Below are 15979 nucleotides of genomic sequence, written 5' to 3'. Positions count from 1 at the left end.
GAGCTCAAGCAATCCGCCCATCTGGGCCTCCCAAAGTGCTGGGATTATAGGCGTGAGCCACTGTGCCTGGCTAGAAGCAGTATTTTTAGATTGAAAAGTTCATATAGAATGTACAGACAGTGTGGAGGTAGAAGCCATATGACTTAGCAATTATCCGAATTTTGGGAGTGGTGGGAGGACAAGATGTGGTTGCAGCTGAGGAGAACAATACGTTAGATGACCTCAACATCCCTGGCCTCACTGAAAGGCTAACAAACCCTTCAGGTGGTATTAGATAGCATCACTAACAGAAACAGAGAAAGTGGGAGAAGCTATTTGGAGGAAATTGGGCTTCATATTTTAATATAGCTCAGATTTCCTTGCCTCTTCCAAATTAATTACTGTGAACCAGAAAGTTTTGTGTCGATCCATAAGAAGTCAGAAATTAAAGTCCCACTGGTATTTTATTCCAGAATTATCTATTGGTGACAAGGCACAAGTCACAGATGCTATCAGTATTTTCCTATCTACAAAATATGAGTGTCACAACTAATTCATGTCAAAGGATGCTTTGACAACTGGTAAGAGGGGACCTTAAGTTTTGCTGTGTATGACTCAGGAAAGCAAACCATGTGTTTCTGCATATAGGGGAAGATGAAGAGACATGGGGTACAGCAGACCAGAGGAAACCTGAAGGAAAAGGACATGGCCAATTTCTCACTGTTAGAGGAGACATTACTAGCAAGTTGTGACTTTTCTATGTGAATGATAGAGTTTCCTTAGTAATCTGTTAGTTTTCAATGCTACCTTAACAAATGCTCACAGTCTTAGAGGCTTAAAGAACACTTCCAGGCTGGGCACAGTGGCTCACACCTGTAATCCCATCACTTTGGGAGGCTGAGGTGGGCAGATCACCTGAGGTCAGGAGTTCGAGACCAACCTGGTCAACATTGTGAAACCCGGGTGGTGGTGGGTGCCAGTAATCCCAGCTACTCCTGAGGCTGAGGCAGGAGAATGGCTTGAACCTGGGAGGCAGAGGCTGCAGTGAGTCGAGATCGCACCATCGCACTCCAGCCTGGGTGACAGAGGGAGACTCCCTCTGTCTCAAAAAAAAGAGAACACTTCTGTTTATTGGCACACAATTCTTCTGGTCAGAAGCCCAGTGTGGATGGGTTCTCTGGTCAGGGTATCCCTAGGCTGACATCAAGGTTTAGACAGGGTTGCATTCCTTTCTGGTGGCTCTCGGGGAAAATCTGCTTCCAAGAGTATTCAGGGCATTGGCAGAATTCATTTCCTTTTCCACAGTTTCCCTCTTCACCTTAAAGCTGGCAATGACTGTTCGGTCCCTCTCACACTTCAAACTTCTGACTTTTGCCATATCTCCTTGACTTTGATGAACTTGTGTGATTACATTGGGCCCACCTGGAAAATCCAGGCTAATCTCCCTATTTAAGGTCTTCTGATTGTTAACCTTCATTACATCTGCATAATCTCTTTTATAATCCAATGTAACATATTAATAAACACATGTGACACCAGAGAACAAAAGTCACAGGAGCCAAATTTTTGCCAATTACAATCCCTAATAAAATTATTTGGCACTGTTCAAACAAGATGTCATTTTGATATCCTTAGTCTTTCCTGTATTAATATGGTAATGTCATAAACAACAAGAACAAAAACCAAGATACATAGCTTCTCCCTTCTGAAAATAAAATAGACAAAGGGAAAATTACTGGCACCTTGCTTGACAAAAGCAATGAAAAGGTCAAGAGGTAGTTTTGGAGTTTGAAATCTTTTCACCTAAATCAAAAGTATGCTAGAGCTTAAAGTCTGATTAACATCTATTCAATCAATAGATAACTCTTCAATCTATTTCTGTCTAAGAATTTTCTCTTGGAAATGAGCAAAATAATTCTGAAAGGATCCAAGTATCTTCTAGGCACTTAAGTTAAACAATATTGGGCGCGGTGGCTCAAGCCTGTAATCCCAGCACTTTGGGAGGCCGAGGCGGGTGGATCCCGAGGTCAAGAGATCGAGACCATCCTGGTCAACATGGTGAAACCCCGTCTCTACTAATACAAAAAATTAGCTGGGCACGGTGGTGCGTGCCTGTAATCCCAGCTACTCAGGAGGCTGAGGCAGGAGAATTGCCTGAACCCAGGAGGCGGAGGTTGCGGTGAGCCGAGATGGCGCCATTGCACTCCAGCCTGGGTAACAAGAGCGAAACTCCGTCTCAAAAAAAAAAAAAAAAAAAAAAAAAAAGTTAAACAATATTGAGTAATACAAACAGATCACAATGTTTTACATTCACAAAGTATTACTGTTGATGTTGAAGCCCAGACACCACTTTATCAATGGGATGTTTTGATTCCCTATGTGTCTTATAATTTATAACACTGAAATGATTAAAAGCATTTTCTCCCTCTTGGTTTGTAATCAAAGGTTAGAGTAACAATATGTTCTCCATTCATCAGAATGCTCCCACTGTTTTTGTAAGCTCACAATGAAAGAAGTTTGTTTTTAGCTGCATTTCAAAGAGAGAGTAGGTAGGAAATAGTTTCTGTATTTAAGAATTACTCTAAATATGGCCTGAATTGATCATGGAAATTCAACGGCAAATGGAAAATGAGCTCATTTAAGAACAGCATGCAGCAAATCATGATCACTTTCTGCTATGATACATTTATGTTAATGATAACTTGTATTAGCATAAATGCTGGGTGTTTTTGGTGAGAGCTGAAGAAGCTGTGCATGATTCACTTTTACGTCCCCAGAGTATACTCTGCACAATAGGTATGTTGAATAGATGAGTTCAAAGTGCATTTCTGCATCCACTTTCATCCTCACCACAATAGCTAGAAGTGCAAGTGAGGATACTGAGATGTGAGAATATAAGAGGCTTTTTTTTTTTTTTTTTTTTTTTTTTTTTTTTTTGAGACGGAGTTTCACTCTTGATACCCAGGCTGGAGCGCAATGGCGCGATCTCGGCTCACCGCAATCTCCGCCTCCTGGGTTCAGGCAATTCTCCTGCCTCAGCTAAGAGGCTTTTTTTTTTTTTTCAATTGCATATGGTAGAAGCATGCCTAATATTTAAATGCATGGCCTCCGAAGTCAGAGCTGGGACCAAACTGGCTCCCATACTGTACTCAGTCGCTTGGGCTGCTATAACAAATTAACAGAGGTTGGGTGGCTTAAACAACAGAAATTTATTTTCTCACAGTTCTGGAGGAGAGATGTCCAAGATCAAGATGTCGGCAGGACTGTTTTCTCCTGAGACCTCTCTCCTTGCCTTACAGATGGCCATATTCTCTCTGTGTCCTAACAACGGACTCTTCTCCCTGCAAGTGCATGTCTGTGTCCTAATCTCCTCTTTCTGTGAGAACACCAGTCACATTGGATTAAAGCCCATTTATATGACCTCATTTTACTTTAATACCTCTTCAAAGGTCATCTCTCCAAATACAGTCCTATTCCAAGGTCCTGGGTGTTAGGACTTCAATATACGAATTGATGAGAAACACAATTTAGCCCATATAGCTACTTTATAATAGAATAATTTTAATTTCTATGAATTAGAGATTTCTCTTCTTTAAAATAAGAATAATATTACTTGAGAATCACTGTTGATTGCCCACTGTTGATTGTAATGGGAATCACTGTTGATTTTGTTTGGGATGGCAATGTGTCAGACTGCCCTCTATATTGCAGTGGCCATGAGCCACAGTTCTGGCCAATAAAACAGAAGGAAAGTTGCTGGATTGGATTTCTGGATAGCTCTTTAAAAGTGGGCAGATTTCTTTGATTTGCAACTTTGGTGCTTTGTATGCTCCCTCATCTTCTTACCTGGATTTGCAAAGGTACATCAGCCATTTTACAAGCATAAGGACAAGAGCTACAGTCAAAGAGGTAGGAAGGACACTGAGATGCCTGTTGCTGATGAAGAGCTGTCATGCCCTCCCTGGATGTCTCTTTGGACAGACCACACAAATGCAGAGGACACCCATACCCCTGACCCATCTAACCCACCTGGACATTCACTTACAAATATGTTCCAACAACCAAACTTCACTAGACATTTTGAGGGAAAAAAGCCAATAGTATAAGAAGATTCTCATAAACAAATAGCATATTCCCCATGAGTTAAAAGATACAATTCTATTTTTTAAAAGACTTTTTAAAAAAGTTTTAAAAATGTGTAGGTATATTCATAAATATGTAAGGCTGCTAAGACAATAGCACATTACAAGGGCAAAAAAAAAAAGGAGTTCCTGAAATTAAAAATATTAATAACTAAAAATATTAAATAAACAGGTCGAATAATTAGAAGGACGTATCTGAAGGCCAAACTGATAATGTGGAAGATAGAGTTGAGGACATCTCTCAGAAGGTATCTTTAAAATACTGAAAGATGGGGAAACAAGAGAAGTTTAAAGGTGTGAAGGTGGAATCAGAGTTCTAAGAGAAGTGCCAGAAGCAGACAGAAAAGATAACAGACAGGGAGAAATATTCAAATAAATAACAGAGAGTATTTGGCTTTTTTCTTATCAATCACACAGTAGGATTAGACTTTCTGGCCCCTTTATGGTTGGGAGGGGCTGTGTGAGTCATTTTGACCAATGAGTTGTGAGCAGAAGTGACCAGCAAAGTTTCTGAGCCTTAGAATTGAAATACAGACATAGAAATACGAGAGCCCCTTTCTCTCTGCCATAATGTCTGACAACTCTCAGGAAGGTGGCTGTTTAGAAAACCTAGGTCCTGAAGTGAGAATAATACAGGCAGCTTCTTTAACTCACTGTTGGGTGGCGGGGGTTGGGGGGGAAAGCCTATATTATTTCTAAACCATTGAGATTTTGGGATTGCTTGATCCTGTAGCAAAACATAGCCTACCCAAAGGAAAACACACCAAATGAATGAAAATCTTAGGGGTGAAGAAGATGTATTCTCTCACTAATATGTTACCATATTTTTTTAAGAAAGTCTATATAAGGTCATATAATTCAATCACAAGTTTTGAAATTTTTATAGATATGACAAGTATTGTTAGTCATGATTACTTATGTTTAGTAATAATAACAACTACCATTTACTAATATTCTACTGCATGCTAGGCACTAGGTAAACATTTTTATATAAAAATGTTGAGAAATTCAATCATTTTTTCAGCAAAATATTAAGTTCTCAGGAATGGAGATGTCATAACCAAAGAAAATAAAAGTGGTTAATACATAAGGAAAATGTTTAATTTAAAGAATTAACAATAAAAATTAAAAACAAACACACACACACGTAACTTTAGTGGGAAAATATTGCTATGCAAGGAGGCTAACCGGAGTATCATTTACAGTAGTGACAACATTTTTTTAACTGTTTAAGCAATAGGATAACCCAATAATTAACTATTAAAATTTTCTTATCATAATAAATATATGATGACCTAGGGAAACTATCATAATATATAATTTATTGAAACAAACAGGATAAATAAGTCTATAATACTGTGATCCTGACTCTCTCTCTCTCTCTCTCTCTCTATATATATATATATATAAAGCCAATATCCTATAATGTTACAATATCCTATAATACATAATATATTACATATCCTGTAATATATGTTATATTAATACAATAATTATTAATATAAAGTAATATAATTAACATAATGTTATATAAGATAATATTACAATATCCTATGATGCTATATCCAATATCCTAAAATGTTCACAGTGAAAGACTTTACCTAAGTAATGGTCTCATAGAGAAGCAATTTTACAAATAAAATTTAAACAATTTTTAACTGTTTAAGTGATAGGATGACCCAATAAGGGTCCACAGGATGATCCCACTACTGGGCTGACCCACTAGTGTTGCAAACAAAAACTTCAAACAATACAAATATAAAGTTCCCTTTGACCACTACTCCAGGATGAGAATAACCCCAGAAGTGACCACTATCTTCAATTTACTGTTTATCTTTTTAGATGTTTTTCAATATACTTCTATATATATCTATGTGCATAGAGATGTGCTATGTTTAACAATATACACCATTTAGAACACATTTTCTACAATTTTTTAAACTTAATAATACATCTTGATTTTTAGACATAGAAATCTATGGTATTCCAGAGTTCTAACTCCCTTTTGATAGATATATACTCTGTAATTGTTCACTATGGCAAACATTGCTACAATGAATCTGATTGTATAAGGCCTCCTTGGGTACACTTGGAAGTACTGGAGCAGTGGTGTATATATTTTTCCTTATAGCAATTACTGCAAAATTGTTTTCTTACATGACTATACCAATTTACCCTCAGATGAGCAGTATATGACAATATAATTTCTTCTCAATCAGTGATTCTCAACTTGGGACAATCACCCTCCAACCAGTGGTTTATTTGGCAACGTCTGGAGACATGATTGGTTGTCATAACTGCAGTGGGGAGTAGTGCCACTGGCATCTAGTGACTACAGATCAGATACTGCTACACTAAAATGCATAGAAAAGCAACAGAGAATTAACTGGTCCCAAACGTCAATAGTGCTAAGGTTGAGAAACCTTGCTCTACATCCTAACCGAGAGCTAATATTATCAAACTTTCAACATTTGTATCCATATGTATATAATGGATTAAAATTGGTATAAGTTTATATATCCTTGGATACTAATGAGTGGTGCATCTTTTCATACTTCTTTTATTGATTAAATGTATTATCTTTTCTCTTAATTGCCTGTTCATATTTTTTAACTGAATTTGTGTCATTTTCCTGATTTATTTATACAATCTGGCTCTTAATCCATGCTCTCTATGTATGTTCTCCAAATGCTTACTTCATTATTTTGTTTACGATGCTTTTCAACCTACAGAAGTTTTTAACTTTAATGTATTCAAATTAATCAATATTTTATGGTACAACTTGTGTTTCAAAGCTTAATTTTTTAAAAATGTCCTTTTTTAAAGCTATAAACATATTCTCATTTTTTCTTCTAATATTATCAAATTTTTACTTTTGCATTTACATCTTTAATTCATTTGTCAGATTTCTTTGGAGGGTGAATGACTTGAAGTAGAACAAAAGCATTGTTTTTTTCTAAATAAATAACTGTAGCCAAAATATTTTTTAAACTGGGTAATTTTCCCTACAAAGTTGTCTATAGTCATGTCTTCATGTTCTCACCTGCAATTTTTTCTTTATTATACTCTAGTCAGTGTTCCATTCTCACCAAACCACTGAGACAACTCATGTCAAGGTCAACAATGACTCCCATGTTGCCAGAGCACATGGTCACTTCTCTGTCCTTATGCTACTTGACCATCGGCATGCCCCATGCAATGCACCAATCTCTTCTTGAAGCATTCTCTTTCCTTGGCTTCCATGACCCCAAATTCTCTTGGTTTGTACCCCATGTCATTGGCCACTCTTTTTAAGTTTCTATTGCTGGCTCTAATTCTTTGCCTTCATTTTGATCTTTGCAGTGTTCCAGGACTCACTTCAGAGCCCCTTCTACTTCTCTATTCATTCTCCCTTTAGATAATCTCATGTAGTTCCATGTCTTCTTATAGTATTGATATGCCCAAGACTACCTAATCTACATATTTATCCTTGACCTCCCCTGGAACTTTGGTATCCTTTAATTTTTTTCTGCTTGCCCTCTGTACATGGATGCCTAGGGATTTTGAAATCCACATGTCTAAATCAGAAGTCTTGATCCCCTTTCCTCCAAAAATTGGTTTGCCACCAGGCATTCTTGTCAACTCTCTTTATCAAAGCACAAATCTAAGATGTATTCTCGATTCCCCACTTTAATGTTCCAAATCCTATTCACCACAGCAGTCCTTTTATCTCTGTCTCAGAAACAGCATTTTCTCCTCTCCATCAGCAGCATACTTCCTAGTCCACACTACCAGCATCTCTTCACTAGGTTTCTTCAGGATTTTCCTAGCAGGCTGCCTTAAAATCCATTCCCCACAGGAATCTTTTTGAATCTTTATCAGATCACATCACTCCTCCATCTAAAACTCGATAGTGGCTTTCTACTGATTGCACTCAAGATAAAATTGGAACTCATCACCGAGGCCTGTAAAGCCAGACTTGATCTAGCTACCACTTCTTCCTCAGCCTCATAATGCACCACGGTCTCCATCATGTGCTATTCCCACCAGGCTTGCCTTACGTCTGCTCCTTGAATGTAGCAAAGTTATTCTCTCACAGGACTCTTGTACTAAAACCCTACACTAACTCTGCAGTCATACTCTTCTTTCACTGTTAGCATAGCTGAAGCCAAAAAACACAACTATCTCAGCTTAAATACTATCTCTAGAGAGAGTCCTTTCCTGACTATCTAGTAAAACACCCAGCTTTCCCTAGGTAGGTGCTCTATTTTACTTCTCTGCAGACTATTAATAACATTTTCTTGATTAATTTCCACTGATCTCTTCTATCTGTAACTTCACACTAGAATGTTAAGTTCTACAAGAGCACTGATATCCTCCTATCTTGTGTCTTAGTCCATTTGAGCAGCTATAACTGAATACCATAGGCTGGGTGACTTATAAACAACAGAAGTTTATTTCTCACAGTTCTGGAGGCTAGGAAGCTTAAGATCAAGGCACTGGTAGATTTGGCATCTGGTGAGGGCCTGCTTCAGGGTTTATAGATGACTGTGTCCTCACATGGCAGAAGAGGGAAGGGAACTTTTTTTTATAAAGGCATTAATCCCATTCACGACAGCTCCACACTCATGACCTAGTCACCTCCTCTAGGACCCACTACCTAATACCATCACATTGGAAGTTAGGATTTCAACAGAGGAATTTGGGAGAACACAAACATTCAGTCTATAGCATCCTATAATAAAGGACCCAGCATATAAGTTATCAATAAACATTTGGGTTTATTTTTTGAAACTCTAATCAATTCTATTGATATATTTGCCTATTTTTTTCACAAACAGTACATGCTCAGCTTCAGTAGATACTGTAATATCTAAGAGAGTAAGAACTACTCCCCTTTACGTTGTTCTTTTACAAAGTTGTCTTTTCTAACGTTGTGAAATACCTATTTCACATGAATTTCAGATTCACATTATCATGTTTCATGTCAAAATCCTTGAGACGTTGATTAGTATTGCTTTGAATTTACAGATTACTTTGAGAGGAATTGACATCTATATAATCCTGAGGTTTCACTCACATTCAAAACATGATGCCTTTTCCATTTATTTAAAGATCATTTTTGTGCCCTTTGATTTAGTTGTTGCAGTTTCCTTTTTATTGTTTTTGAAACTCTTTATAGGCGATTTGTAGACTTTTAAAAAACTGTTGGGAATGTACATTTCTCTATTACACTCATTAATTTCCAGTGCTTGGGCAAGCTCTTTTATCTAGACCGTATTGATCTAAGAATTTGTAAGGTTTTCTTTAATTTTCTAAAGGAGATAATCACATTATCTCACAGACTGTACTTTACCTTTTGAAGATATCATATCATATATTACAGACAACATTCTTGAGGCTGAGACTTCCAGAAAAATACCAAGTAGCAGTATTAATGTGGGCATCTCTGTCTTGCTCCAGGTATTCATGGAACCATTATTCAATATGACACTTGCTCTAAATGTTTAGTAAAAATCTTTTATTGAGTTAAAAATCTTCCCTTAATAATCTGGCTTATAACTTCAAAGATAGTATTTTTAATTCTATTTTTAAGAAATCAGCTTTATAATAAGGAATAACTGAAAAAAATGATATTAGGCTTTAGGAAAATTCTGCAATGTTTTAACAATAATAATGCCTAATTTTCGAGCTTCTTTTATGAGGCAGAGTACTTAATATTTTGATACTTTATTCCTAACCATCAGAGCACTTCTACAAAGTGGAATATTTTTCGCCATTTTAAAAAATGAGGAAGTCTTCGTTTAGAGACTCAAGTAATTTATCATAGGTCACAAAATCTAGTAAGCAATTAAGCAGGGAATTATAGTCACTGTATCTAGCTCCAAAGCCCACACTCCTCCCACATATTCCTTTTTTAATTCAGTGAGATATTAGGCCAAGTCTTTAAACAGGCACTGGAGGAAAAGATAACAAATGTGCCCTGAGTTTATGGGATAATTGATAACTATCCCCAAAGAATGTCTATCCTAATGTAATTCTGAAGGAGATTTCAAAGTAAAAAGTCATATAGGCCTGTTTTTGCCTCTAATGACTATATCTTTTTAAATGAATGGCTTACATCAAGGCCAAAAAAAAAAAAAAAAAGGCAAAGACAACCAAGTTAAGCAGGTGAGTAAACACAGAACAGAGATTCAAAAACAACTGAAGATGATGCACGCCTATAGTCCCAGCTACTCAGCAGGCTGTGACAGGAGGACAACTTGAACCCAGGAGTTAGAGGCTGCAGTGAGCTATGATCGCTCCATTGCACTCCAGCCTGGGTGATAGACTGAGATTCTGATCTGTTAAAAAAAAATTTTAAGGCAAAACCAAAAACATCTAAAGAGCTAAAATGTTGAGCCAAAAGAAGCAAGAAACACTTCAAATGGTTAGAAGATTTACCCTTAATTTAAAAATAATCAAAAGCATACAAATAGGATATGAATAACCATAGTCCCTATGAAAAAGACCTAATGGTTTAAAACAAAAGCTAACTTTGCGTAACACAGTTGCCAAGTACATTGAATACAATTTCAGTATGCATGAATGTCATTGTTATTGACCACAGCAAAAGGTTAATAGTACCACTCTCCATATCTAGAAATACATATTTAGTTGTAGTTGTTATATTTGAATTGGTTATAACCTGGTGAAGACGAAAGTCACTACCAGGCATTTATCTCATCAGGCTCAGGATGGAAAAAATTTTAGAGGCAACGGGGAACTCCAAGACTTTCCATATTGGTTAGATTACTCCTGGAAAACAGGAAGTCCATAAAACAATGCACCACTCATGGCCTCCACCTCATCAGAACAGTCACCATTAAAAACTCATCCTTGCATCTTTTAGGGAACCTAAGAGTTCCTGTCCATACTTACCGCCACTCCTGTCTTATAGAGGAGGTAATGCACTGTCTGTGTAACATCAGCAGCGTGCATTAAGTTGTGGTAAGGATTTTTGTGCTTGCTGTATCCCACTTCCAGGGCCTCCACGAATGAGACAAGTGCAGAAATGGGTATCTGAAAGAGAGCAGTAAGGTTAATTAACTAGTGACTTTGCTGCTTTCAATGGAAACACAAAAGTCTAAGGCACCAGGACTGCTTTTTTCTGAAGGCATAATATATCACAGGAGGGAACTGAAACTTTACACAGTTAATAAAAGATACTGACAAAATTATCAGATAATTTTGAATTCTAACAGTTCTTGGTTAATAGTCTGCCTTGTAAATTTTTCTTTGTTGTTCATTTCAGAATCCCTGAGAAATGACATTGAATCATTTCAAGATACTTAGTTTTATTGACATGGAAAGCAGTAATGTTTAATACATACCTAGAAAACTGGGTTGTTGATGACTGTTAATTTTCTGTATTTCCTTGTCCTCATCTACTCTTAAATACCCTTTTGCTCTAACCCCAAGGTAAAACAAGATGCTACGCAGGACACCAAACAGTGTCGTAAACAACACTGAGGAACTCGAAAATAATACTAATAATTAGTACTAGTTTGTGGAATAATTCACTATTTGTAACCTAACATCAGTAGAATGAGATCTTCCAAATTCTAAGTCACTAATAATAAATTGCCAAGTAACAAACATAAGAACATAGCCTGTTCCTGTTCCCATATATAAAAACAGACTGTCACATTTTGGTTTTGAGTTTTGTTTTTGTTTGGTTTTGGGTTTTAATTTTGTTTTGTTTTTCTTATGAGTTCAATGTATTTAACCACTCCTTTCAAAGGGGATTCTTTTCAAGCAGTTTATATTTGTTTTGCAATAATTTCATAACTTAAGATTTTTGTGTACTTTGTTTCCTACAAATAAATGAGATATGCTGCAGAGTATGTATTCATTTATTTCTCCACAAATAAAATACTTCAGCCTTTATTTGCAACTACCAGTCACTTGGAATCTTTCCAACTAGATTGTTTTTCCATCTGAAATATGTATAATATACATGCCTTTGTTTGCTATGTAGCAGTGAAGAACATTGCAAAATTCATATACAAAATAAGGGCATCCAGAAAACATTCACTGTATTCGTTTTCTGGATCCGTTCCATGGTTCAGGGTAAATTATACAATATAAGGCTAGGGAAGAGGAAAGGGTGTGTCTTCCTGAGGATTAACAATTACATTTGTAAGAAAAACATAAGGAAAATGCTAAGTTAATGCTTCTGAGATTCCATGACTGGTTCTCCCGTGGGTGTATTCTTCCATTTTACCATGTGTGGATTTTCATAAATTTAAATATGACCTTTAAGAGGTCAGAGATGAATTCATTACCATTTTGAAAAATAAAGATCCAATGAACCTGGGCTCCTTGGGTTGTTTTATAGAGATCTAAGAATAGCTTGCAAGGGCTCTGTGTGTGTCTGTATGTGTGTGTGTGTGTGTGTGCATGTGTGCACACGTGCATGCCGGAACTTTTTTCCAAGGAGAGTCTCCAGAATCCACAAGATTTTCTTGCAGATTTCTGATGCAAAGAAAAATTAAGGACCTAAGGACCATGACCATGAAGTATTTGTGGCCATGTAAAGACATATTTCCTCAGTGGGAAGGGCTCTATGAGCCTGGAGACTAGTCCACCCAGATTGTCGTAGCCAGCTCTATGATGCTTGCAGCCATTAAGTCTCACCACTGCTACTGCCAATGCTCATGCCATGCCTACTATTCAGGGGACTGACAAGTGCCCAACCACTTGGCCCACTGCTGTCACCACTGGCTCCTGAGTAAGCCAGCTGGAAGCCCAAGAATCAGGCCTTCTGGACCCGCTAACACTAGTGCAAGTGTAGAATTCCCTAAGGCCCAAGGCATGGGACAGGCATGCTTGGCCAACCACTGCCACTACTGGGGCCCAAGGTCAGGCCCAACTGGCATCCCATCCGCAGTGAAACTTCACTACAGCCTCCACTAACAATTACACTCTAAGCTACTGAAGAAATCACATACATCATTGACATAGTTTACAGCCAAAGGAATCATACAAAGATTGCACTACTGTGTACACCCAGAATCAAAGCCAAAGTTCTCTATTCAACCAACACCATAGATACATCTTCCAGAAAAAGTTCTCCCCTGTGAAAGCACATTTTACAAATGTAAAGAAGTGACTGTTACACAGGATGCATAGATATTGACATAAGGACACAAGAAACATTTATAAAGCAAGGAGGTACGACATTTCCAAAGAATTGTAAAATTACCCAGCAAGAGACCCCAATCAAAATGAAATTTATGACGTTTTGGATAAATAATTCAAATTATTGTTTCTAAAGAGGCTCAATGATATAAAAGAGAATACATAAAAGTATACAAAAAATCAAGAAAACAATTCAGGATATTAATGATAAGTTTACCAAAGAGACAGCTATCATACAAATTGCCAAACAGAAATTATGGAGTGGAATAATTCATTTAATAAAATACAAAATACATTTGAAACCTTCAACAGTAGACTAGACCAATCAAGAAGAAAAAAGTTCAGAACTAGAAGACAGATCCTAACAAAAAATGCAGTCTGGCAAAAATTAAAAAAAAAAAGAATAAACAAAACCTATGTGGTAAGCAGACCACCATTAAACAATAACATATTTGCATTTTTGGTGTCCCCAAAAGCAAAGAGGAAACAAAAGAGTTAGAAAACCTATTTAACAAAATACTACTGGAAAAATTCCCAAATGTAGCAAGAAACTTAGATACCCAGACACAGGAAGCCCAAAGATTCCCAAACAGATACAATTCAAAAAGATCTTGACAGCACATTAGAGTCGAAATGTCAAAATCAAAGACAAAAACTTCTAAAAACAGCAAGAGAAAAACATGTAGTCACTTATAAGGAAAACTTCATCAGAAGAACAGAAGATATCTCATCAGAAATCCTAAAGGCAAAAAGATAATGAGTTAATAGATTCAAAGAGCTAAAAAAAAAAAAGCCAACCAAGGATGCTATATTTAGCAAAGCTATGTTTCATTAATGAAGGAGAAATAAAGCCTTTCCCAGACAAGCAAATGCAGAGGGAATTCCTCATCACTTGACCAGACCTACAATGAATGCTTAAGGATGTCTTACACTTGGAAACAAAGAAACAATATCTACCATCATGAAAATGAAAAAAGGAAAAAAAAAAAAAAAAAAAAACTCACTGGTAAAGCAAATACACAAATAAGGAAGAGGAAAAAAAATCCAAATGTTACCACTGCAGAAAACCACCAAACCACAATTATAAACAATAAGAATGTAAGAAAGGATACATAATAAATCTGAAATCAATTAATAAAATGACAGGAATAAGTCCTCACGTATCAATAGCAACCTTAGATGTAAATTGGTTAAACTTCCCACTTAAAAAATAGACTGGCTAAATGGATTTAAAAAAAAAAAGAAAGAATTCATGATCCAACTAAATGCCACCTACAAGAAACTCTTTTCACCTGTAAAGACACATATAGACTGAAAAGAAATAGACATTTTAAAAAATCCCATGCAAATGGAAATCAAAAGCAAGCAGGAGTAGCTATACTTATAACAGATAAAACAGACTTTAAGTCCAAAATAGTACAAAGAGACAAAGTTATGGTATAATGAAAAAAGAATCAATTCAGCAAAAGGATATAACATTTCTAAACATACACACGCCAAACACTGAAGCACCCATATGTATAAAGCAAATATTATTAGACCTAAAGAAGAGAGAGACTCTAATACAATAATAGTTTGACACTTTGACACTCTATCATGGCATCAAACAGAACATCTATACAGAAAATTAACAAAGTTGGATTTAAACTTCACATTAGACCAAATGGCCCTAATAGACACTTACAGAACATTTTATCCAACAGTTACAGAACACAGATTTTTCTCATCAGCATGAAGATCATTCTCCAGCCTAGACCATATGTTAGAACACAAAATAAGTCTCAAAAAAATTAAAAATCAAAATAATATCAAGTGTCTTCTCAGATCACAATAAAATAAAATGAACTCAACAACAATATGAAATTTGGAAATTATACAAATACATGGAAATTAAATAACATGTTCCTGAATTACCATTGAATTAAGAAAGAACTTAAGGAGGAAATAAAAACATTTTCAAAGTAAATGAAACTCTAAACACAACATATCAAAAGCTATGGGATAGCAAAAGCAGTGCTATGAGGGAAATTCATAGCAATAAATGTGTCCAAAAAGTAGAAAAATTCCAAGTAAACAATCTAACACTTCACCTCAATGAAGAAGAAAGTAAGATCAAACCAAACTCAAATTAATAAGAAAAAGAAATAATGATGATCAGAGCAGAATTAAATAAAATAGAGAGTAACAAAACAATGCAATGGAGCAATAAAATGAAAGTTGATTTTTTGAAAACACAAACAAAAAAACTGCTAGCTAGACTAACAAAGAAAAAAGAGAAGATTCAAATAAACAACATCAAAAGTGAAAAGGGAGCTATTACAACTGATATCACAGAAATACAAAAGATTATCAGAGACTATTACAAACAACTATGTACTAACAAACTGGAAAACTTAGAGGAAATAGATAAGTCCCTGGACATACAACTTACCAGGACTGAATCATGAAGAAATAGAAAACCTGGACAGACCAATAATGAGTAATGAGTTTGAATCAGTAACATAAATTCTCCCCAAAAAGAAAAGGCTAGGACCAGATACCTTCACTACCAAATTCCACCAAACTTTCAAAGAAGAACTAACATTGGTTCTCCTAAAATATTCCAAAAAATTAAAGGGGAAATTTCTTCTTCTCCCTAACTCATTCTGCAATGTCAGTATTTCCCCGACACGAAAACTAGACAAAGCTGCAACAAT

The 15979-nt window shown here is 36.1% G+C and overlaps 1 protein-coding gene across 14 annotated transcripts in view; it reads right to left on the bottom strand.

The window, feature by feature from the left end:
- Positions 1 to 15979, bottom strand: part of PDE1C (phosphodiesterase 1C) — a 613256-nt gene that overhangs the window by 184032 nt on the left and 413245 nt on the right. For all 14 annotated transcript variants that reach the window (XM_064380482.1, XM_064380481.1, XM_064380483.1 and 11 more), the window contains one exon: positions 11022 to 11162. In XM_064380482.1, coding sequence (XP_064236552.1) covers positions 11022 to 11162 — 141 coding nt within the window. The remainder of the gene's footprint in view (positions 1 to 11021; positions 11163 to 15979) is intronic.

Source organism: Aotus nancymaae, unplaced genomic scaffold, assembly GCF_030222135.1.
Source record: "Aotus nancymaae isolate 86718 unplaced genomic scaffold, 86718_ANA_hifiasm-v0.15.2.pri h1tg000025l, whole genome shotgun sequence".
Classification (NCBI taxonomy): domain Eukaryota; kingdom Metazoa; phylum Chordata; class Mammalia; order Primates; family Aotidae; genus Aotus; species Aotus nancymaae.
The sequence above is the reverse complement of the archived record's forward strand: the minus strand, read 5'-3'. Positions and strand labels throughout refer to the sequence as shown.